This window comes from Micropterus dolomieu, linkage group LG10 (genome assembly GCF_021292245.1).
Source record: "Micropterus dolomieu isolate WLL.071019.BEF.003 ecotype Adirondacks linkage group LG10, ASM2129224v1, whole genome shotgun sequence".
Classification (NCBI taxonomy): Eukaryota; Metazoa; Chordata; class Actinopteri; order Centrarchiformes; family Centrarchidae; genus Micropterus; species Micropterus dolomieu.
Window position 1 is genome coordinate 12,118,305 of NC_060159.1, and position 25,703 is coordinate 12,144,007.

Sequence of the window (25,703 nt, forward strand, 5' to 3'; positions counted from 1 at the left end):
GTATTCCTATTTCCAAATTCTATTTATGTTAACATTCTTTTATGTTTTCAATGTTACTTATAGAAAAACTGGACTCTCTAGGGGAGAGCGGGGTAAGTTGTCTCGTGTGTAAGTTGTCACACTGCTGATAACTCCAACACAAGAGGCTCTATGTCAAAAATCAAATAGCCACTTTGTGTGACTTCTATGTTCAACTTCCTGTTCATATGTGGTCAAGGTCACTCTAATCTGAGGTGAGCATAATTTTATTATTTTGTTGCTTCAAAAGTAAAACATTGCACTTTACATTTTATGTATTCCATGAATGTTCTAAATGATAACTTTGCACAAAGTAGAGGAGACAATAACGTGTCTTTTGATACTTCAGCTGAAGTGCTATGTTAAGCTAACGTTGAGATTTAGCCAACATTAGCACACATGTCAGTTTGGGGCAAGTTATCTCAGTGACTTTGGGGCAAGTCGTCACATGTGATTACTTGCCCCAGTACAAGTAAACAAATAGAACATGCTCAAAAAGCTATGTGAAACTGTGTTATTACCTCTGACACTAGTATTAAATGATAGTGTAAATAGAATATTAAACACTGTAGTTTACAGCAGCAGCCATATGCCTGGACAAGACTGAATTCATGACAGGGTATATACAGTCTTATGCCGTGCCATAGGCATGTAGTGTGTTAGTAGATACAAACACACACACACACACACACACACACACTACATCATACAGTTATTAATTAAGTTCGGCAACAAGGGTAGTAGACAAATAAGCTTGTAATTGATTTGTAATTGCAAGGAGCAATGTGTTTTTGATGGAAGGAAGAAAATTATCAACAGAAGACAGAGAATGGCAATACCCCACCTGACATAATGTGTAAGGCAGTCAGGCAGGTGAAGTTGAAGAACAAATCAATTAGAAGTACAGCTAAGGATTTTGACATAAGCTGCTGACATCTCTTTTGGCCTCATCTATGTGGAGCCATTTTCATACAGTATTCCAAAGGAGACGTGGTTTAAGTGTGTGAAATGCAACAAATGGGCCTGCGATGCTTGCACCTCAAGCCACACATGTCTGATGAGTCAGATACATATGTATGTCATACAAAAATCAGTGTGTTTAAACACCACATACATTTAAGAAGTTATACATTTAAGCAAGTCCTCTGCAGCATTACATTCAATTACCATAGATCTATTTGCACTCCAGAGAATGTTTGATTTTAAAGTTCAAAGAAAGAGGTTGTGCCATTTAATGTCTGCTCTGCCAACATTTTTGTTTTGAATTAAATTATTTATTTTCCAAATTCTCTAGGCTTGATTGTTGATTGATTTTATTTTTAGTTCTGGTTACAATTTGAAATTGAAATCAATATTCACAATTAAGTTTTCTAACTGTTTGATATTCCAGTGTGACAACTTACCCTATTCAGTGTGACAACTTACCTGCCGATGGGGCAAATTGTCACAAATGCACACTCTCTATTCAACAGTCTACAACTCCATAATGAGGTAAGATATGAAGATGTAATGAATACAAAACTTCTGCCCAAGACTTTATTCTTTCATTTGGTATGACATTTGTACCATTGTGATGTACGCTGCTTAGTAAATATTAGACAGTGTGAAAAGTGTGACAACATACCCCGCTCTCCCCTACCCATGAGCCTTAGCTCTCATTCCAGATGAGAACACTGTGAAAAAACGCAAATTCAAAGTGCTCCATTGTTAAATTTGAGAACAAAATACGAGGCCACAGTGGCTAAATTATTCAAAACTGACCCAGAATCCAAAAGTGAATTGATTTAAGCTGCAGCTTTTATTATCTGTTTTCTCAGGATCATTAGCTGTGCATGTATCAGATTCTTAAGTTTGGTGACTGGATGTTTCTTACAAAGTCTATTTACACTATACACAATGTTGTAAGTTCAACTTTCTAATCAGAGACCCAGATATTTTCTACCACAGTTCAACCGAGTGAGTTTCATGTCCAATGAGTCATAGAAGAACTCGAACTGTGAGTCCCATAACATTGTGACAACATGACTTTTACTTTTACTTCTATTTACAAGTGCAATTATTAAATGCAGTAACTGCACTTTCTCTATTATACAAAAAAATAGCACTGACTAGGATGACTACACTGTCTTTTACATCCAGGATGTGGGTCTTGTGGCTTACGCACTTTCCAGAAATTAGCCAGTAAATTATTTTTATTACTCACTCTTGCTTTGGGGAAATCAGTAGATTTTAGTGAATTAAATCAGTATTTAATTTGATTACAGGACACAGTATTGCTTATGTGTCTTTTGGGAAATTACTTTTTTGTATTGTTGAGTATAATGATAACATGGTGGAAGGGAAGGATTTCTAGGAATCAACCCAGTGATGATTTTAAACAATAGAGGAGCTTGTAAATAACCAAAGATGTTCAAACGCTTCCAGTTTCCCAGCTTCATTATTTTCTCATCACTGACCCGCCCTTTGGGCGGGTCCATTATTCCCGCCAGGGTCAGACATGTCTTCCATGGAGAGAGCGTGGGCTTCTGGAGCAGAAGTGTAAAGTGTGATAGGAAAGGGAGATAAGTGTAGAAAAAGATTACCTCCACAACCCAGCTAGTGTAACTCTGAACGTTGACTCTTGAAGTCATCTAATATGTGTAAGGAGAAAAACATATCAAAGAGGGCACATTTCCAGTTTAGCAGGAAGAAGCTTTATTGTTGTGAAGAAAAAATGCAATTTCTTTTTATCCCCCGCCCTGGCTGATTGATTAGAGCATGTAGCAACAAGGAATTCTTTGGCAGCCTTTTGGTTTTTGGAAGGTTTCCACTAATTCCACCACATATTTAGACAGTCACTCACGCAATTGATTCAGATGTAAACAGTAAATTATTTTCTTTTGCAACTGACTTTGATGTCTTTATCGTTTTACTATAAATGCCTGTAGGCATGTGGGAAGGATGAACTCCTTTTAAAATAAACATCTTGGTGTTCACATTTAAGTGAAAGGACTGGAAATCCAGCTTCGTATAATTCCTTTATTGTGTGTGTGTGTAGATGCGTGAGTGTGAGTGTGTGTTTGTGCGCATGCAAGTTTGGACGTGTGAATCCTTCCATGACCAGAAAACCCCCATCAATTAGGTTAAAAGTTACTTCCCACATAATGACTCATTACTTGCAGCCTTACAAACACACAAAAGAGGTCATATATTCTCCTGATCTCACTTTCTAGACAAACACAGAATGGACACATGGCAGCGAGCATGTGACTTGCAGACAAATTGTGTGATGACATGTTCACTGGTAATTGCAGGGTTTTGCTTGGCAAAAAACATGCGCTGTCCTATCATCAGCAGGACGTCTTCTGGTTAAGGGCTGAACTTCTTGCTGGGAGAGTTCTCATTATAGTCTTGTTCAACATTGTGTGTAGAGATAATATGTATAAAGGTGGATTTGAAGATGTACAAGTGTGTTACCTTGTAGATCATATTGTCCTCAGCCTTTCCCTTTGGACTGTGGTTTTGGATTGGTGCCCATGTGTGTACATGCAAATGTGTGTGTCCCTACATAATGTTCTCAGGAATACAGCGAATAGCTTTCTCCGGGGATGGGAGCTTGGTGGGGTGGTACTCTACCTGCCTCTTTTACCTTGCCAGTTAACTTCCATGCTTTTGACCACCTGGAATTCCAACACATGGTGAAGCAAAAACTGTACGCACACCTATTGAAATCACAGCAGAATGCAGTGTAAACATGTTTCAACAACATACACAGCCATACACCTCACATTAACACAAGATTAATCCCACAATTGATTAACAATCAACAAAGCGTTTCCAAGTTATTAAGGTGGGGCACCATAACACTGTGAAGTTTACAGAACCAGTATACGTATCAAGAGGTTTATGATGCAATTGTGGACCATGTTGCATTTTATGGGTACGGCCTTTTTTGATGTCAGGGGAGTAAATACTTGTGGAGTGAGTTCATTGAGGGCATGCCTTACAGTATTCTCCATGTGGTTTTTGCAGGCACATGTCATAGTTACACATTCAAGCCGAGGGTATCATTACAAGCTGAGACGAATCTGCAATTTTAATAAAAATGAATAAAGACAGTGCACGTTCTCAGACAGAGATCATAGCAAACCGTGTGGCTGAACGGCATGCTTGGAAAAAGCCAAACTTATTCACGAGTCAAATCAACTTGTACATTTATTGTTACATGTGAGGCAAATTTAAAAGGCAAAAATGGTGCAAAGTTTGCTACAGACAAAGCTCTATACAAACATAGTTAAAGAGCCAGTTCAACCGAAATACCAATAAGTAAATCCACTAATACCTCTAGTGCTATTGGTATGTGTTTTGAGACATACCTCTCTAAGATTTGTGCCTCCAACCCAATAAGAAAAACACATTTAAACAAGACTAAGAGTCAGTGGTGCTTTGAGCTAAAATGCTTCCATGGCCAAAATTACTGTACTAACACACTGATGTTTATCAGGTATTATGTTTACAATGTTCACCATCTAAGTTTAGTGTGTTAGCATGCTAACATTTGCTAAGTAGCGCTAAAAACAAAGTAGCCTACAGCTACATGAGAATATCGGGGGTGGGGGTTGCAGGTAATTGGTCTTAAACAAGGGTAATGGAGAAATTAATCATTTTACCACTACGTCTCTGGGATTCACTAATGTCTATACCAAATTTCACGCCAATCCATCCACTAGTTGTTGAGACAATTTACTCAAAACCGAAAGTTAACTTGCTGTTGGCGGTATATGGCTAAAAAAAATCCAAAGCAACATCTCTTTCCAGAAACAGTATCCCCTTTACTCTGGATTATCCATAGCTCAAACTGTCAACAGTTTTCAAAGAGGCTATTTCAGTATCCAGTGACGGTGCAGTGTGTGTGATCTGCTAATCTTAGAGGTGAAAAGTGGTCCAGGTATATGTATGTTGTTAAATCAGCTGGCATTCATCTCAGCTTCACAATGCATTAACCTGAGGTCAACACCTGAGGTCACAGGTCAGCGTTTGTGAGCAGTACTGCATTCGGATAAGTAAGAGGTTGTATGTTTGTGTTTGTATTTGTGAGGATTCCTGTGTGGCCGTCAACAGGCCAGGATGGGAGAGTTGTGACAGGCCTACAATGAATGGCACACATAGATAACACAGTGTGTGCATAAGGAAAGGGACTTGAACTGAGCGTTGCCACTCGGGAGATGTTCTCACTAGGGATAAAAGCTGAAATTTCTACAGCAAATACCATTCATTACATAGCTTGACAATTAGAATCGGATAAGATTTTACTTTGTATTCTCAGTGAGGACTTTTATTCATCTGGGTATTATTTAGACAGAGTGAGATTAAACAATGAGATTAGCTTTGCTTAGCTCAACAAATGGAGACCAGGGTTTGTGGTCTGTCTCTTAACGGTCAACGTTGATTCTCTTTATTCATGAGCAATCTCTCCTGAACCTTAAAGCTACAGTAATCAATGTATTTCTGTTTACAATGGAATAACTGACTACATGTAGTCATTTATTCACTTGTAGTGGGAATTCCAGACATTTTTCCCCCGTCTCTGCAGTTTTCCTCAGCTCCATGAACTGTTTTAGCATCTTTTATCTCACTGTTTTGCTTTTACAGTCCACAACTTTACTATTTTGATTAAGTCTCACTGCTCTCATCAATAATGTTCAGAGCCACAGCAGACAGCTGCTGTCACCAAAAGCTCTGATAAACCAACTGTATGAAAGGTAGACAGACAAAATTTGCGGCTAGCTGGTATATATAGTGGAGCATTTAGCTGCTAAAGAGCCAGATAATTTTCTAAGGAGTCGCTGTAGTGAATATTTGACTTACAATTAATGCTCTGTGTCTGCTGCATGTGTAAATAGGCAACCTTTTGCCAACATATTTCCCACAGCAACTTTTAGAAGGTTATAAAATGTCCGACTTCTGTGTTTACAGCTTGTTGCGTTGCCGCAAAATGGCCAATGGATCATTGCAGGTTTATTCAAATATTTGAGTCTATTTACAGTTGCCGAGAAGTACTACTGCAGATGTGAAAAAGGTGGATAATGCTTTTGTGACACGAGAGGGAGCTGCATGACAAAGTATGACAAATTGCCTTTTTCATTTGTAGCCTGCTCCTCATCTCTTCTTGAGGCGAGCAGCTCGAGGCTACATTACCAGCTACTAACTAGCCAAATCTCTAAGCCATCCATCTTGGAAGAAATTGTGTATTTGAATTGCGTAAAGTATATCCGTACCTCTCAAAAGAGCTGCCACTGCAAATACACCCAGTGACATCTGAAGTAAGCTGTTGACAGATGCATCTGACCTGCACCCATACAGTGCTGGTCTTCTTTACTTTAGTTCCACTGACATAATGAAATTGATAACTTAGCCAGCACACTGAAGTCCAGTCTGGCAAGAGTGAGAAAATGCCATTAAGGAGGCTCCCAGACTTGCCTGTTTCTGCTATGTGACTTCCTGACCGTGTGTCCTTCAGCGCTGGTCTCGAAATATTGGAATATGATCACTGTTGACAGGTCTAACCTTTGGTCGGGTTAAAGTACAGTATATTCTCCTCTGTCTCGCTTTTTCCTTTAATTTTTCTTCTTCGCTGACCAAATAGGCTTATGAACTCTTTGAACTGCTTGACTGAGGGTACACAAAAACCAACTCACTTACTGGAACTGAGCAAAGGAGATAAACTGAAGAGAAGAGAAGAGAGAGGGAGGGAAAAAGTAATGAGGGGGTGAAATATACAGCTCTCCTCAAGGAAAAGAATATGCTTAAGTGCTTGAACTTTCGCTCTTACTTCATCTCAAAGCTTCTACTTATCTGCTCATCCTAATAAGAAAGCAGGATGGAGGAGGGTAACGAAGGTCGGCTGGACGTGTGCTGCCTCTGTGCGGCACGCTTCTCACAGCTGGGCAGGGTCAACAGTCGCAATGTTGATTGGCTGATGATTTATACAACTGCTATCAAGAGTGAGTGAAGTCACCTGTCCCGCATCAAGTCCAAATGGCCGTCAGACGTTTTCTGTGAGAAATGGAATGACATATGGTAACAGAAAGAGGTGCTTTGTCCCTACGTTACACAATGATTCGTTTGGGAGTCGCATCCTTATTCCTGAACGTTTTTTTTGTTTTAAACCCTAATCTGAGTGAGACACACATAATGGGCCCTCTGCTACAGGTCAAAACAACCAGCCTGACACAGCTCCCACACATACACCTCATTAAGACATGCTCGCATGTGTAAATGTGCACACGTGCATGCAGCTCGGTCACATGGCGTTCAACAGTGAATGTTATCAGGACACATTATCGGGGCACGCAGTGAAGGTCAATTCCTGGATAATTTATACAAGATCGTTACTGCGATAACTCCATGTGCAACTCACTCCTTTCCACAGACATCCCAGCAGCTTTAACTCTCACGTACACACACCAAGAGGCAAAGATTCTTACAAAAGGGAGTGTACGAGGCGGAAAGGAGGAGAGGGAACCAAGAGGAAGAATGTGTGATTTGGCGCCAGGTGATGTGGCAGTCAGCCACTGGGCTTTTGGTAATGGAATGCCTCTGTTACATTATACATTTGAACAATGTGACTTTCACATGCTCACACACGCGCACACACACACACACACACACACACACACACACACACACACACACACACAGACTATTGTTTCTGCAGTGGAAAATCTTTCATTGATAGATTAAGCACAATAAAGCATCCAAATCCTACTTCGGGACATGCGTTTGAGTGAAAAGAAATTAAAAATGTGATCCCAAAGACTTTCAGGATTGTTTTGTATCATAGAAAAATGTGGGGGGAAATTCATTTGGGCTATTTGCACATAGTCAACAATTTGCTTTTGCTAACCAAACATTTCTTACTGCCGCTAGTTCACACTAAAAGAATTTAAAAAATGGTGGTGGGTGGCTTTGAATTGTGTCTCAGAGGTTTGGGCCTCATCAAAACATCTTCTGATGCATTTCTAACCAAGTTGCTGCTCACTGAGCCCTCTGCAAAGGCAGGAATCACCCTGATATCCTTGCACTATGGTGACGTTGACGAATGTGCGTCAATGTGCAGATGATGCAGGGGAGGCTGTTTGTTGTACCTTTAGGAAAGAGCCACTTCATCAAAGTGTGAGTGTGTGTGTTTACTCATGTGTATGTACATAGTCAGCACAAACTGGGATACTTTCACGTACACATACATGCACTGAAACCACAGCACCTTGCCCACTTGAGCGCACACATACGCACAGGCACACGCTCTGAGTCAGCAGAAACAGGAGCTTGGTGACACCGTTAATGAACCCAAATGTTATTCTTCAATTAAACTACAGACGGGTACCAAGTCAAGGAACTCCTCTCAGCACTGCTCCAGTTACGTGGCAGCTCAATCCTTCTCTTCCTAAAAGCTCTCTTTCTCCTTATCTATCACTCGCTCTGCTTCTCTTCTTTCTTGCTTCATCATGCCTCAATACTCTTCACTGTGAAGTCTCATTGTCTCTCTCAGTGTTTTTTTCTCTCTCTCTCTTCTCCCTCATTTCATTTATAAGTATGAGTTGTAGCAAGTAAGCCTAATTTGTCTGGCACATAGCTGCCAAGTTATGTCATTACATACTTATCAGCTCTTTCCACTTCCTTGGTATCTATCAATCTGTCAGTGAGCTAGACACAACATGGGCCACCTGCAGTGGCCCATTGGTCCAGTAGAGGGCGCCACAACTGTGAAGCTGTCACAAGCATTTATTATTTTATGTAGAAATAATAACAGACATAGATGTTAAACAGCTTTTAAATCAGTTGTTAAAGAATAACATTTAACATTGGCTTGTTTAGAGATATTAAACATGGCACATTTGCCCTTTAGTTTTTGGTTTAAATTTAAGCTGCCCATAACATAAATCAGTAAAACTTTAAACTCATTCCACTGAATGTCATTTTTCCACTTTTGTAAGCTTATGCCTGTGGGAGAGAGCTGAATTAAGGCTTCTAACCAACAACAAGCAGAGGAAAAACAATAAAACACTAATGTGACCTCATTAACCCAAATAAATTAAACTTGTTCCAGTGGTGGAAAGTAACTCAGGAATGTATCCAAGTAGGGCCTTCTCCACTTTCCAGGTATTTGTGCTTTTACATTTCTAATTTATGCTATTCAATATTTTACTCTATTCTACTCTACTCTACTCTACTATAGATGTTGGTAATAGTTACCTGTCAGATTATACATAGAAAAATATTAAGATTATAAAATACAATGCAATGCTGTATAGACTACAGTATATATAAAGTATATGAGTTCCATGTTCCATGTCTACACTGCATCAATAATAATAATAATAATACAAAAATATAACAGGAAGCATTCTGCATAGTGACTAATTTTACCTTTGACATTATATATTGTTTGCCAATACTTCACTACTTTGACTTTAGTCAACTTTTTAATTGAGGACTTTTACTTGTTCTTGAGTATGTTCATTGTCTACTGCTGCTTTTACTTGTTAATGATGTGAACACCTCTCCATCACTGTACACATACTCAGCCACAATACAATCTATTGTCCTCAATAATATTATCTTCATCAGCAACAACATCATGATAAAGGAGCTCTGTGATGCTGCTTCGCCTTAAATAGCGACGTCCTTGATAAATGAGCATGTGCATATGTGCGCCACTGACAGTCTCCCTTCTCTTTCCGGCTCCCTTTTCCTATGCATTCCCTCCTCTCCCTCGCCGTGGTGATTAACAGCTGTTGCTCGAAGACTAAAAAAGAAGAGCCTGACCATGGCCAGCCTCGACCGGTCAGATAGCCAACCGCGACATTACACAGAAAAAACCATTCTCCGTCAGTGAGGTGACATGGGGGAGTCACGACGCGTATTACTTCTACTTTCCGTCTGGGATGACGCGCACTGACGCGCACTGACCGGCGCTATGTGGCGACAACTCATGCGGGATCATAAACGGCAACGTTGCCCGGCGCACGCACACACACTGGCGGATAGGCTACGTGTCCGGGTACACACGCTCTCCTGCAACCCCGAGTAGCCACAAGACTGGAAATAATTTACCCTAATATTTCAAGGGCAGACGAGAAGGTGTTGCACTCACCTTACCTTAGCCAGAGTTTGACCTGTTTTAAATATAACATTTTATAGCGGCCATCGCGAAGAGATACAAATCACACAAGGGGTGCGTCCAAGGTCTTATTGTCTATAGTAAGCTATTTGTGCGCAAACATTTGTTCACCAGCGATTTCCTCACAAATACTGAGTTGTATAGCCTATATTCAATTTTCTAAAGCAACATGGTCTGTATATAACTGTATACCTAATAATACAGCGCAACGATTACAACCCATAGTGCAGTTGTATATTATTAGATTGTGCATCTTTGTTAGAGCTGCGCAAAAGATGCAGCCTGAACATGACGTGAGGAGGCAACGACGAATTAAAAGCTTGTAAACAGTGGGTGATATTTCAGAAGGTGTCACAATTATAAAATATTCTACTATCAGGTTGTCATTCAGGCCTCATTCCTTTTTTTCTGAATAAATTAAAAATAAAAATAGACACTTCTGAACTCGGCTCTGCGTTTTTAATAGCTTGCAGCTGATGTGGTCACATGAGTGTGGATGTTCAATAGCTGAAACTTTTGAGAAAGACTTCAGAGTGCGCAGTGCCGTGAATCAGCCCATAGAGGACACACCTACCCTCTTTTCAATGATCCACCAATCACCCGCGTCCCCGGAGCAGCTGCTACAAGTCGCCACCACACAGACACAGTATGGAAAGACCGAGACAGAGGCAGGCGCGTTCTGTCTTAACGGAGTGAGCCGTCCTGCTTAGTGCGCAGTGACAGGAGATTTAAAAAAAGAAAAACAGAGTACAGATACAACGTTTTGTGAGACGAGTATCTCCAAGCGCGGTTTTCTTTTTCACCGAACGTCATCCTTGCCCATGGGTTCAAGTTGCACATAGGAGTAGGCTACAAGTTTCCAATGGACAGGCACTTGGAGGCGGCTGGCGCAACAAGCATGGGATTACTTCTGTAATGTGGATCGCTATTCAGAACAATGTGAGACGTTATGCGTCTTGGATTCTCGTGTTTCTGGATATCTTGAAAATCATTGGCAACAGTTGAAAAGGAAGAAGTTATGCGCAAAGGATTGTATGCTCCGACGCCGGGACCAACATGGATCTGCCATTACAACCCCCTGCCCCTTATTTAGAGAAGTTTTAGCCAGTCCACTTGTGTTGTTGTACTTGTTGTTGTTTGAGAACACATCGCCACATTGGCCTCTTGGATTTTAAAACGTCGCCTGCCTTTGGATTGGATTTCAAACATCATGAACTTTATTGACAGTTTGACACTATTATTTTTGACGCTGTCAGCTGTCAAGGTGAGTCCTGTGTTCCCAGAGAGCAAACTGGACAAAAAAGAAAGAAAGAACACCAATCGACCTTTATCTGCGAAATGTAGCCACTGGTAATTAATGTGTAGCTCGTCCTTGCCTATCCTCTGGCTAGGTCATCACTCGTGTTTAAACAAGCTGAAATGTTTAGTGGCTTGGGAAGATTTAAACAGCCATTACGCAAAGGCGACTCTATATAAACCTAACCCACACAGTCGTGGGTGGTGCGCTTTTTTGTTGTAAATGCGGTATATGTGATGATTTGTTAATAATGTTATGAAGTTTGACGCTGGTTGATTTCAGGCCTGCTCTAAAACCACCTTGGAGATATTATTACGCTTTAAAGGCGCAGTGGCTCTATTCTCAATATAGGACATGTGAGCAGGTTCACTCCCGGCACTGAGACGACTCCTAGCCATCTTCAATAAGAAGAAATAGGCTTCTACTGTTAACGCTGAAACTTAGCTCCAAGTTTCAGAATAAAACAAGCATTACTTCATAGATGAATCAGGCGGTCTTGGGAATTTTAATGGCCGTTTCTGAGCGCACTGTAAATCGTTTTCTATATAATCATTAATCAAGTGTAGTGTGCCCAGGGAGGCTTTGAGCAAAGGTTTCAAGGTGAAAAAAAAGAACGCGACACACTACTAGGAGGATGCATTTTTTTCCAGCCACATGATTGGATTTTGAAGGGTAGTTTCTAACATGAGTTTGCCACCTCAAAGGAAGCAAGGATGTTTGAGGTTGCAACCTAGATCCCCCTCGAGCATCTCACCCCAAGTTAATTAAATATTCCCCCTCTGGAGTCCCATAACGTGTTTATTTAACTAAGTGGTTCATTTCATGACAGCTTGACCTCCCAATCAACGCTGAACATGATCAGAACGCTGTCTCAGCTGCTCATTATCAGTCGGCCTATCATCACTCGGTTTAGGTGCCGGTGTTCGCAGCTTGACACCCATCCATTAAAAAAACAGTATATAGTGTTTTGGAGGGCTGGGGTCTCTCAGCCCACAAGGTTGGACCCTCTCACGCCACCAGAAAGGGGGCGGAGACTGCTGCACCCACACAACCAGACCCCCGTTTTTTTTTTACTTTTCTTTAAGGAATGGAAATACACTGAACACAAGCTATAAGCTACATTACTGGATCTCACGCAATATAGGCGAGATATTGCGCGAGTTGCGCGCGCCCGTATGCGAGTAAGAGAGCGAGAAGAGGGTGCGCGGTTGTGCGCGTGTGCGAAGGCGAGAGAAAGTTGTGCGTAATGCGCGCACCGATGGAAAGTTTCCAATAATCCTTTGTGGTCTGACTGGTGTGGCAGCAACCCCCATTGAGAGGAAACCGCGAGCTTCTAGTTCTCGCCGGTTTTAATGGCAACAATTATTAATCCGCGATGCGGAGGCAGCGGAGGCACACATTAAAGAGCTGGTGACTGAATCAAAACCAACACGGTGAAGTTTTGTCACGTAGCTGACGTGGTAGATTTATAGATTTAAAGTTAGCTTGTTTGGCACATTGTAGCTCTAAAATATTTGGCCATAAAAAGGCTTTACACACCACGTGGAACAGGCTTTACGATCATAAATACAACTTCATTAAGGAAGTGACTTCATTAAATGTTGATACATATTTTAATAACTGAACTGGAATTACTTTAAAATGTGACATTTCATGAACATATTCTCAGATGTGATATAGGATAAGAATCATGCTTTTAAAACCAGTATTAATGTTACTTTTTTCAATGCATATATAAGACATAGGATGAACATTTGACTCAGTTGTTCTGTATATTGTTTACAGGCTAGACCGAGATAAGCTACATATTGTGGTTTTCATATTGTGTCAGCAGAAATGTCAAAATGTAAATATATTTTTTGTGCAACTGCGGATAAGTAAAGGGCATAGGCAATGTTTTTTCCCGTGCTCTTGCACAATTTACTGTAACTAACAGCTCACTTTTTCTTTCTCCTTGCAGAGTGCCCACATACCGAAGGCAACAGAAAGAGGTCCACATAAAGGTAGGTGTCCCACAGGGTACCGTGGGAATACAGTATGCACTGGGCTCCCTGGCTGGAACACAGCCAAATAAAAGGGCTCGTTTTGACATTAAAGGGAAATGGTCGCCTCCTGGTGGACAGCTGCATAGTTTGAGCCTGTCCAGATGTATCCCCCTCCAAAACTCCCTTAAAGTAAATGAGAGCAGTTTCACCCCTAAATCGCAACACTTGGACCTTCTCATCCTGTACAGCATTCCTTTTTGTTTGAGGTTAAGCTGGGGAAATGTTATGGTGACCAGAGTCTTTTATAGAATGGAATTTCACCCTCTTGGCCCACAATTTCATTTTGCACAATCCCAGCGTTGCCCAATGTAATTTGGACAATCAGAAGCTGAACTTTCATGATACTGTTCAGGCCCAGTGTATTTGGTTTTGCTTCCCGGAGGGCTTTCAGGCTGGGGTTGTTTTAGGTTCTGAGTGATATTTTGGAAGTGTTGCCTGCCTGTGTGCTCACATCTTTCTCAAGAGCATAACTCCTGCAAAGACTGACAGAGAGAGGGGGAAATAGACTGAAGGTGAAAAAGCAGACTATTGGCTATTATTGTACAGCTGTTGGTGAACTGAATCACAATGGGGCAGGGAAATGGGCTGACTCAAGTCCTGCAGTTATTTGATACAGCTGATGGGGTTAAATTAGATTTGATTAGATTAAATGACTTGTTAACTGCAATGAAAAAATGCATAAGTGTGTAAAAGCCGTTAAATCATTACTTGTATAAAACAAGTGCTTCTCAATTGAAAAACAGAAAGTAAAATGTGTGCATGCATGTATATGTGTTTTTATCTCTTTCACTGTGACTCCCTTGTAAGCCTGCCAGCGTTTACTAGTTCCCGTCTCCTTTTAGGTGTGTGTTATTGTTACAGCCCTGTAGTATCCAAGAGTCAATGGTTTAGATTAGAGCCCACTGCCATTTTATAACCCCTGTTACTTTGTCTCCCAGTGATCCCTTTAATGGAGGTGTACAACAAGAGTTTGTGTCAGCCTCGGGAGCTGCTGGTGGAGATACTACAAGAGTATCCGGAGGAGGTGGAGCACATCTTCATCCCGTCCTGCGTGGTGTTGATGCGCTGCGCCGGTTGCTGCAACGATGAGATGCTGCAGTGCATGCCCACATCCAGCTATAACATTACAATGGAGGTTAGTTGCATTTACAAGAGTAATACTTTGGGTGTTTTGTGCAATGGGATTGACAAGGGTGGGAATGACGGCTGCTTTTTTTGCTTTTTTGTCTAAAATGACATATGAACTATTTTTAAACCTCATCATTCAGGATATGTCTGTGCCAAAAGTGGACAGTTTAGTGTGTATTTTTGCCCAAATGTCACACCAGTAAGTAAGTTGGCCCCGAGCCCTCCAAGTGCCCTTCCTGTCAATCCAGTGCCCTTGCTGTTTGCTCAGAGGCTGCTCAGGTGTGACCTTTGGGCAAAAATCAACCTTACCACTTTTTAAATTTTCACCCCTGCTCCTTTGAGAGTCTGACAACACTACTGGTTCTCTGTGTGTGTGAGGAGTCAGTCTGTCTTCTTGATGAGAGTTTGAAGGGGCAGAAATCTTATTTATTTATTTTTTTTACTTTGCATGGTTCATGGTTTCTCTCCCTTTTTATAGTCAGTAGTCAGGTTTCCTTACAGATGTAATGACTTCAAGTTTCCATCCACTACTGTTATGCAAATTGTAGGAAATGGGCATATTGAGATAATCAGTTTTAGGTGCTAATTCTCCAGTCAGGTGCCATTAAACCATTGTAGAAGAAGAGCATGCAACAAGATGATATCATTAAAAGAGTTGTTTCATGAATTAATTTGAGAAACCTTATTTTTTTATGCGAAACCTAATCACTTCCACTTCATACGTGTAGATCCTCTTTCTATTGGGTTGAATTTTTTACATCTGAATTTACATTCCTCTGTCCGCAGTGACCTTTCTGTGTGAGCTTGTGTTGATCCTTGTCCATTTGCCTTTGTCTGTCTATTTTTGAATGCTGTGACTGTGACACTGAGAAACAAGATTATTAGGAATCAGTGGACATTTCCTTCAAATCTGTGACAATTTCTCTTTCCTCTATTTTTTCTCTCTCCACAGATTAAAAGAATAAAACTCCTAAAGCAACAAAGTGATATTTTCATGAGTTTTACAGAACACAGCGCATGTGAGTGTAGGTAAGAAACCCTGAACACACACTGCAACACACACAATGTAAATGAACTACTAACCACTGTGTATTCGTGTAGCAGACCAAACACCTCATGCAAAGTTATCGTTTTCTGACACATTTAACAGATGCATATCAGGTAGATTCAAACCTTATCTTTGTGTCTTTGACTTCACTGATCTTAAGATCTTAAGACCTGGGCAGGTTTAAGTACATCCCAGCAGACATCTTCCCTATTGCTTTAGTTTATCTTCTTTCCATCACAAGTTAAGTTGAGTACAGCGCTATAATCCTTTGTTTTGCTTCTGTGGTATGTAGCCTATAGGTCCTGGAACCACATTGCTTTAGTTATTGATCTCTTAGATAAGTACTGTGTGTCCTCTTTGTGGCCTCTAGTCACAGTAGGGTGACTTCCTCTGGTTAGACATGAGGTACAGTGAGTTATTATCACTGATTTATACATTTCATGGGTCAGTTTGTTACTCTGTCTTCTGTTTTGATAGGCGACTAATGTAATCCTGATGTCAGAGATAAGTGTTAACTAGTGCAACTACACATGGATTGAATTAATCTTTTCTTCTTGTGCTCGAGTAAAAAACGAGTAAAAATTTAATCTTCATCTCATCTTCTACAAATGATCGCGCCACTATCCTAGCCAATCATTAACAAATAAGCCACCTTCCTTTGCTCTTGGGCCTTTGTTGAAAGGTGCAGTGACATGATGCATCACTTCCTGATGTTTTGTCAATATCAGATAATCATGGTGGGTGAAATTTGAGCCGTGTGACGTGAATTTATACACGGCAACACAGAGGGGACATGCATCATTCTCCCATTTTTGAGGGAAATCTAAAAATCAAACATTGTATGGAGTACTACTGGCAGAGGACCAAGCTCTGTTGTTTCACACTGAGCTATCAAATCTGAACGCTCTCTGTGATTACACAATACTTCACTTTAAAAACCACCAGATGTTGTTGTGTTAATCTATTTAACACTTTGTTACATTTTTTGACCTCGCTATGCTGTTCAGGTAGTGGTTTACAGGCTGTTCAACAAGTCACTGCCAAAACTATTTCCAAATAGTCAATAAAACAAATAGTAGACTTATAACCAGTAGTATAACGTATATTAACACAAGTGTTACAAGATTTTGAGGTTATTTCCATTTCATGCTAGTACTGCAATTAGCAGTAACTTAATACAGCTCTGATACAGCTGCAGGAGAGTGAACAGCAAACAGTGAGTCTGATATCAATGAGATAAAATTACAAACAGTAACGCTGGACTACATGCTGCATCGTTTCCTGGGAATGGCGGACTCCGCCACTAACAATGAAAATGACTATATGCTAATAAAAACGGGGTTTGATGTCATGGAAATTGTATCCATCTACATTTAAGTGCTGCTTGCAGTAACAATAATCAAATCCAACGTTCTTTTAAGGGTCATTCTGCTTTTACCTTAAGTATAATTTAATTCAGTACTTTTGCTTGCAATTGAGTAGCTTGACATTGTGATCTTGCTACTTTTACTTAAGTAAAGGGTGATCTTCAGTAATACATTCAACCAATAGGTCTCAGTCATTTTCAGATAAAACATACATAATAATAAATAAATATACACAAATACCTTCATGCTTTCTTCAGTAATTTATGTGGAGTTATTGTACCAGTCTCAAATAGGATCTTTGCCATGTATCTGTGACCTTTTTAAATGAAACAGAGTTTCCTTACCCATTTGGCTAACTCTTTTCCAGCAAATGTATTGCTCCACACTGTGTTATAGGTCCAGCCCCTGTGTGTGCTTGTCTATTGAGTTTGTACACTACACTATTTCACAACAAATCTTGTTCATTTGCTAAGAAAACATTTGAAAGTGAAAGGCAGTTTTATCACAGTTTCTGGTAAAGGAGGCTGACGTAATATGATTTGAAAAGATTGATGGGAGCCCACACATGCTGATAATGAGCCTCTGGCCCTGATATGTATCTGTTTACCAGGAAACAAAAGCGTGCTGTGATCTAATGTCATTTTGTTTTGTTCCTGCCTTCCAGGTTAAAGAACGAAGTGAAAGAAAAGTGAGTACAGCATGCTCTCTGCATGAAGATTGGGGTTTTTCGAGGGAAACAATGGGGACTTGAGATTTGATCTTTTTCCTGTTTTCCTGTGCAAACAAACTCTCTTTCTCAGTCATCGGCAACGCTCTGCCTTCCTGACACTATCCCAAATTCTCTTTCTTACTTAAATGATCTGTCCGTTATTTCCTCACTCTCTGTCTCTCCATTTCCTTTAACTAGACACACTCAAAACACTCCACACTGCAAATACTTCATTAAAACCCCACTATATGAGATTAGCAGGCAACTCTCAGGTAATAAATACCAGATAAATTCATTCAGGTGAATGAGTGACACTTGGTGAGGTCATTGCCCTTTCTATACTTGTCCTTTACAGCTTTCCTCCCTTTTCTATCTCATCTTTGCATTCCTCTCTTCTCTTCTTTATTGTGTACATCCCACTTCTGTTAATCCTGTTACTGGCTGCTCTGATATAGATAACAGTGTTTCTGAAGACCTCTTAAATGTTTGTGGCTATGGTCTTTGCTTAAGTGTTCTTCCCTTCCCATGCAACAGAAGTCACTGTGCTAAGGGTCATGAAAGTCCTCTTTAATATATTTCTATTGTAGGGTGGTTGTAATTTTGGTTTTATCTCAAGTTGTCTGTCATATAGATAAAGGCTAGTTTTGAGACCTCCTCCTTAACCTTGTCTTAACTGTTTACGAGTCTGTTTTTGGTGGCGTGCGTCTACATAGTGATGGTCTTAGGGTCGTTCAACTCTTGTTTCTGATGCTTTCCATACTGTCATGTTGGTTTTAATGTTAGCTGCTGACCTCTCGTCTTCCAGAGGTCTGTTAGGGTGAGTCATCCTGCTGAGGTTGTGAAACTCAAATCAAATCAATCAAATCAAATGAAGTTCACATACACAATCATACACAGTACAACATCAAGTGAAGTTCGGTCAGTGGGCAACCACTGTGCAGTGCCAACTCCAGTTCTGACAGTGCACTGGTCAACGGCACTGACAGGAGAATTCACCTAATATACGTGGTGGGGGAAACCGGATTACCTGGAGGAAACTCACGCAAACGCAGGGAGAACATGCTAATTCCCCACAGAACGTCCACAGTGGACCTGGACCTGATGTGGCCATCAGGTCCATGTCCGAGTCACAGGTCATCTTCAACTTCACCTCCATCCTGTTCCATGGATATCCTTATTAAATGGCATCATATTTGTCATCCACTCCCAGCTAGGTCTGATCTAGCACCATTTGTGACCTCAGCTATTGGATGGATTGTCATGAAGTTTGGTTGACCTTTCAGCTCCATCTTCAGGACAAAATGTCTTTGGCTTATGACTAAATTTGAAATTAACGACATTCCCATCAGCTTCTGCTTCTGCTAATTTTTGCTTAACGCTAATTAGCAGATGATAGCATGCTAACACGCTAAACTGAGATGGTGAACATCTTAACATTATACCTGGCACCTCTGTGCCAAGTACAGCCTCACAGAGTCGTCGTTGTATTTTTCCGAGCAGAAAACAGACATCTGTGAGATCAAAATATACCTATAAAGACATAACCTGCTTCTGGATAACAGGTTAAAAAAATTATGTATTGGGTTGCAAAGGGAACATTATGTGACAGAATCATAGGTTAACTTACGGAGTGCTTAGGTCACAAACAAGGCTAGGTCGGACCCTCTGATGTGCTGTGCACATATAATAATTACAAAACATGGTATTGAAAAGTTGAATAAGCCTACAGAGTTGACCCAGAAGTTGCAGTTTTGTTGAAGTCCAAGTTCATTGTCCTCAATCCATCTGGGAAATTTCTGAATTCCAGCGACTATTAATCGCTCACACATTCTGCAAAGTTTATCCAAGTTGGACTATAATGTCTTTAAACCTGTACAAATCAGGACACGTTGCGTTGGTTGCTTCTGTATTTAAAAAGTAAAATTTTTAGTTCATTTCAACAGTTCATCAAAATGTAAAGGTGCTTCATTTTATCATGCTGCAATCTTTTGAAGGCCATGTCATCCCTCACTGTAAAAAAACAAGGGAAATTGTACATTTTAGTCATATCGCATACATTCACGTGAACACTGCCTGATGCCATTCTCACAATATGATGATTAAAGTTATCATCCCAAACAAGTCAATCACTAACAATAATCAAAGTAAACATTAATCTGTTCTGAATGACTGCTTGGCTCTTTGATTTATGGAAATGAAAAAAGATTGCTATTAATCAGTGTTGGTTTTAGCAATCATCAGTTTAGGGCTTTCTAAACACTTCAGTCTCTCAGACATCTCTCTGCGTTGTTGTCCTGTTTCTCTTGCAGAAAATCCCGGAAAGGCAAGGCTAAAGGCCAAAAGAGAAAACGAAAGAAAAACCGTGACAAAACAATTCACGATGCGTATGTCAGCGCCGCCTTCTCCACCTACCTGAACCTGAGTGTTGCGCTTCTCATAATTAAGCTCATCTGGGAAGAGCTCCTTTGTCCCTTTTAATTTGCACAACTTAATTTGCCCGCTAGCCACATTAATTAGCATGTTGCTTCCGTGTATTGTCCTAACTTTGTGTCGTCAGTCATGCTCTACATACGCTAATATGTAGTACGTGTATTGCTAATGTAGCATTAGCACAACTTTACATAACAGCGATAACCAGGGAGGTACAGTTCTAGCCATATCCCACCTCACAACAAATGAACCACCACGTCAAAATACCCATCTCCCCCCCCCCCCCCCAAACTTACTGTACCTGTTAGCAAGAATATCACTCTATGGTTCCGACTGGGAGGATGTTTGGGATAAGATACAGCAGCGCATCATGAAAAAAAAAATAAGAAACTCGAGGTACAAGTTGCTCCTAACATCTTTTTAGATAACTAGTTTATGATTGATAATGGACATGTTTAAAGAAGCTGGACTAAACAGATCTGCCGTTAGCTGTAACTTGAACCTTCTACTGAAACAGATCACAGCTCTACCAGCATGGCTTTGCAGACCAGCTCATACTGTTCTGGTATCTGTGCTGGGATCACCAGGATTGTAATCACGGTCCTGTGTTCAGTGTTGAGTCTGTGCTGCTTTGCTGTGTCTCGTACCCGTCTCCTTTCTACTCTTTGTTCTTTTCATCTTTACAAGCAGGTTTTGCTGTCCCATGCATAATGCTGGTACTTTGTATGCAATGTCAAGATGCGAGTGATGGCTATCTATTGCCTTTGCTTTTTGCTTTGTTTTTTTGGCTATGGGGTATTTGTAAACCAGTAAATTGTTAAGCAAGTGCTGTTTTGTGTCTTTGTGTGCCTGCTTTTGTCTCTGAAACTATACAAAAGCACCCGTATTTTAGTCAAAAATAACACAAAGATGATCTCATGTTTCTTCAGTGCTCATACTGTGAACGAATACATGCCTGTGTGTTCATTTGTAATTTGTATATTGAGATGTCAATGGAATATTTGAGCCTTCATCTGTCCATTTACCCCTCCTTGCTAAGAAATGTCATTCAAACTATGTCTCTCTGCGGGAAACAGTCTTCAGTTTTCACTCAATAAAATGAAACCTTTCTTAACGGAGCACCAAACAGACCCTCGAGTCTTCTTTATCAAGAGTTGACCATTTGTAAGAGTGAGAGCGAGAGGTGTGCTATCATGTGTCATTTTGTGTTGCATGAAGCAGTCCAGTGCTTTGCTCACAGCATGTCTATCAGATATAAGGCGTTTGTGAGCGGTCCAATCAACGAGGGAGGGTCTGGGTGTGTGGGGGAAGGCAATTTTGCTGCTTGAATATTTGCTTCTCTGTGAGAACCTGTGTGCAATACTACCCAACTGTCACAAGCAGTAAAAGTTGTCGTGCAGTGTGGCTTGGAAGGGCAAACTGGAGCATACGAAAGGGTTGACCTAAGGGCGGCCTTTCTTATGGCCGGTAATTGTACACTGTGATAATCTGCTTCTCTCCCTCTTCCTCCCCACCTCTGTCTGTCTGTCTGTCTGTCTGTCTCTGTCCAGTGTTTGTGAGCCATGTTGTGATCACTGTTCAGAGAGGAGAAAGCGTTTGTTCGTGCAGGATCCTGCAACCTGCCGGTGCTCCTGCAAACACACAGACGAAAACTGTAAAGAACGCCAGCTAGAGCTCAATGAGAGGACCTGCAAGTAAGTGCTGTCGGTTTTACTGTGCATTTAGACCAAATGCGAATTTAATCATTGCGGGGGTTTTATCGCTGGACAACTGCCAAGTGTTCACACACAACGCGATAACGCAAATAAACACAACCCGCGATTACTACAGCGTACAAGTAAACATTTTGCTGTGATTTAATTGCAATTAACGGATCAAACTGATGCCAAAATAAAAACAATATGATGCAGATTTGTTAAACATATGAATTCATATTTTGTCAGGTCTGTCAGCAGGTCAGCAGGACAACAACTTCTAAAATGTTTGTTTTCTGAATGGAGTTTGGATCAATAAGGGCTGTGCTAACTTGTTCACAGTAAAGTTCAACAATGGAATAAAGTAACAGACATATTTTCTGAACTCACCAGGTAGTTCAACTTCCTCGCTTTCTTTTCTCCAAGCAATGTCCAATTTTGTCTGTTTTTATATAAATATGTAGTAGTAGTTCAACAGAGGTCTGGGTGCCCACCGACGCTGTTAGCATGGAACTGGAAATGCATGGAAGCTCGCTGCTGAGAAGCTCCAGTGAAGATAAATCAATGTTGTAATCCCAAAAACTCAAGTAAAAGGTTAATTTAATAAAAGCAGTTTACTCCGAGCTCCTCCCACGATTTAACGGCGTGGTTGTCATAGCATAATCTAGTCCGACTACGGGTGTTTATTTGTCCAAAAGCTGCCGCGCTGCTCCCAGCTCTGTCCTCGACAGCTTCCCATAGATTAGCAGCTCTCCATCGGCCAGCGGCGTTTTACTCCTTCGCTCTGCCTGATACTCTCCAAACAATGCTCTGAAGTCGTCGGTGACGTCCGGACAATCTTAACATTGATAGGCTTTCGCGACTCAGTATCATGCGACTTTCTCGCTGAAGTTGACTTTGTCTGTAAATCTCTACAGTCTATTATCTACAGTAATAAAAGCAAAAATGTGGCCACGCAGCATAACTTTGCTCAACAGGACATGTTGTCAGGGATAGTGAATTTATCTGGGTTAACAATGGATCACATGACTTTTTGTATGTGATAGGGTTTGCTCATAGTGACAACCACAGAGAATAATCACCAGACTCTACAGTTCCCCTTAGCTCTATGAACATTTATAGCATCATTTAACACATTTTATTTGTCCCAAAACGTTAGAGACTAGCCGATGAACATAGTGGAACATTTAGCAGCTAAAGAATTAGATAAGAGTTGGTGGAGACCAAAAACAGAGCTAAAGTGAGAGTGAATAATGGACAAAGACAGCTCCAAATAAATACTAATGAACTGAAAACACTCCTGCCTACAGCTTGTTTTTCCTTTTTGCTGCAAAGTTTCTTCTTCTTTTAACTGTTTATTACTTCTTGTTTAGATGTGACAAGCCAAGAAGATGAGAGAGGTGGGAGCACCAGATGTACAAGATGAAGGAATATTCTAGAGATATTTCACAGCACAGCACTTTGACCTTTGAACCGTAAGCTCTTCTTTTTGATGGAAAGCATTCCCCTTGGACTGACTGAGAGAGAACAAAAAGGAAGACTGAACCGAAGTTTCCTCCCACTGTATATCTGTGTGTATATAGACCATGATAAAAGAAAAAAAGAGTACCCAATTGTTATGCTGCTACAGAAACAAATAACTAAACTCAGCATTTGACAAAAAGCAAATAGCCGCCATGTGGTTTCGCGTTTCTAACAGGCTTGTGATGCAGGTGTAGTCTTGTTGTGAATTCATTGTATGCAATTACTTCACTGGATATGAGTCTACTGTGGCTGTGTGTCAATCATAAATTGCAAAACCTCTCAATCTAAGATATATTAAACTGCTAAAAGAGCTGGTGAGGCTGAAGTGGACAGGAGCGCTCTCCTTACAAAAATGATGGATGGACTTTAATCTGTCAATGGACGTACCAGCAGGACAACCAGGACACCTGACTGAAATCTTGAATCTGTCTCGCTTCCTTTCCCACGAGGAAATTGCAGGACTGATGTGGACTTATAAAATGTTCACTACTGTGATCAGCTTGCAGGAGAAAAGACTCTGGAGTGCCATATATTTTTAAAGGGATACTGGTTATCAATATAGCATCTAATAATGTCCTATATGAAAACCACTGAAAACATCCTAAACTGTAGTTTGATTCCATTTGAAAAACTGTGCCTCGCAAAATGTACTGAGAAATCTTTGGAGTGCTTTTTAAATTATTTTTTCTTTCCTTTTTCAGGAGAGGGGATTGTTAAAGTAGTTTTGTTAGTTTTTAACTCAGAATCTACAGAATCCATGATCACATATCTTCTTCTCTGAACTTGTACATACTTAATATCCCTTTATCCCATAGTCCATTCTAGATAATTTATAATGTTATAGAGTATTTTTCAGTATTCAGTCTTCTACCCATATTTAATTTGGTCTATTTATATATGCAGTGTTATGTACCTGTAGCTGTCCTATACCCCCTATGTGTAAGGTCACTGATGGCTACTCTCCACAAGGAGACTCTCTGTGCTTTTCAACAATACAAAAAAAGAAAAAACAACAACAAAAAAAATCTAAAATGATTTGTTAACATTCCCTAAATGGATTATTTGTAGTGGTGTACTGATCTCCTCTGGATTATTCAACCCCTCTTGTCTAAGGGTTTGGGTGTTGTGTAAAACGTGGGTATCCGTGTGTTTGTGTACATGTGCGTGTATGAGTGTGTGGTCTCGTGCATTTGTGCACACCTGTGTGTAGGTGTTAGTAAGTTGTATTTAAGTATTTAAATAAGTATCAGGCCTGTGTTTTGTCCGTCTTGCAAGATGCAAATACAAATAAACTACTGCTAGCAGCTCAGCATACACTACCACGACACCATCACCGTTTTAAATATGGATAACAATCTGCATCCTTTCTGCCAGCAGTCTTAGAGCCCTCATTAATAGTTCTCTTTGTCTCTTCTTCACCATTAACATGTTTTCTGTGTCTATGTAAAACAGTAAAGCATATTTATTTTCAAATTATATTGTTTTTATATAAAATAAGGAAAAGGTTGCTGTGTTGTGAATGCTGTGTTTTCAAGAGATTTCATTAGGAAACATGAGCTTTCCATGTTCTTGTGCGGCAAGTTGATGCTCACACGTCTGCTAAGAATCCGGACGGAATGTAATCTGAGAGAAAGTAGAACAGAGAAATAAGAAATTCCTGCACGCATTTCATGACAGACGGACAGATATTCAGCCTTATGAATAAAATTGCACTTTGAAGCAGTGTGCAGTAATTTCATCTGTTAAATCTAACTGTAGGTAACCATTTAGAAGCAATGGAGGATACAACAACAGTTTCTAAGAAGTGTTGGCTGAAGGTAAAATGTTTCGATGTCAAAGGATTATGCAACAATAGCAAAATAATCTGTTAAGGTAAAGGGCTAACTAGCAGCTGTAGGTATTTATGGTAAGGTTTTGGTAATGGTTAACTAAGATGCATGAAAGAAACTTTAATAAGTTTTATATTTCTTCATTTCATTCAGTTATGGGCAGAAGCACCTTTGATCGGCCTCCCATTGGATTTTTAAAAAAAGTTATTTTTAGATATAAGCCTTAAGACCAAGTTGAAAACAGTTAACCTAAGAGATAGTTGGACTTGAGGAACAGCTTGGCGTGGTTAAAGTTAGGGTAAGAATTTGGGTAGGACCATCTCTGCCCATAATTGCATAAAAACACATAATTCTATCCGCATTGAATGCTCATTAACGTTATTTTAGCATCACAGTACATTACATTACTGAGATTTGCACTGTCCTAAAAAATGCAACCCCCACATTAAGTT

General features: G+C 40.3%; 1 protein-coding gene across 5 annotated transcripts; it reads left to right on the plus strand.

Moving 5' to 3' along the window:
* The first annotated feature begins 209 nt into the window (after window positions 1-209).
* vegfab (vascular endothelial growth factor Ab) lies at window positions 210-24,929 on the plus strand. 5 transcript variants are annotated; one of them, XM_046061323.1, is made up of 8 exons: window positions 210-233; window positions 13,438-13,480; window positions 14,461-14,657; window positions 15,603-15,679; window positions 17,730-17,753; window positions 20,084-20,158; window positions 21,755-21,898; window positions 23,272-24,929. In XM_046061323.1, the coding sequence occupies exons 3-8, from the start codon at window positions 14,472-14,474 to the stop codon at window positions 23,291-23,293; spliced, it is 528 nt and encodes a 175-aa protein (XP_045917279.1). In that variant the 5' UTR covers window positions 210-233; window positions 13,438-13,480; window positions 14,461-14,471; the 3' UTR covers window positions 23,294-24,929. The 5 variants fall into 5 exon arrangements, with proteins under 5 accessions (XP_045917279.1, XP_045917275.1, XP_045917274.1 ...); XM_046061319.1 differs by lacking the exon at window positions 210-233 and adding an exon at window positions 7,063-7,582; XM_046061318.1 differs by lacking the exon at window positions 210-233 and adding an exon at window positions 10,736-11,444.
* Window positions 24,930-25,703: the final 774 nt, after the last annotated feature.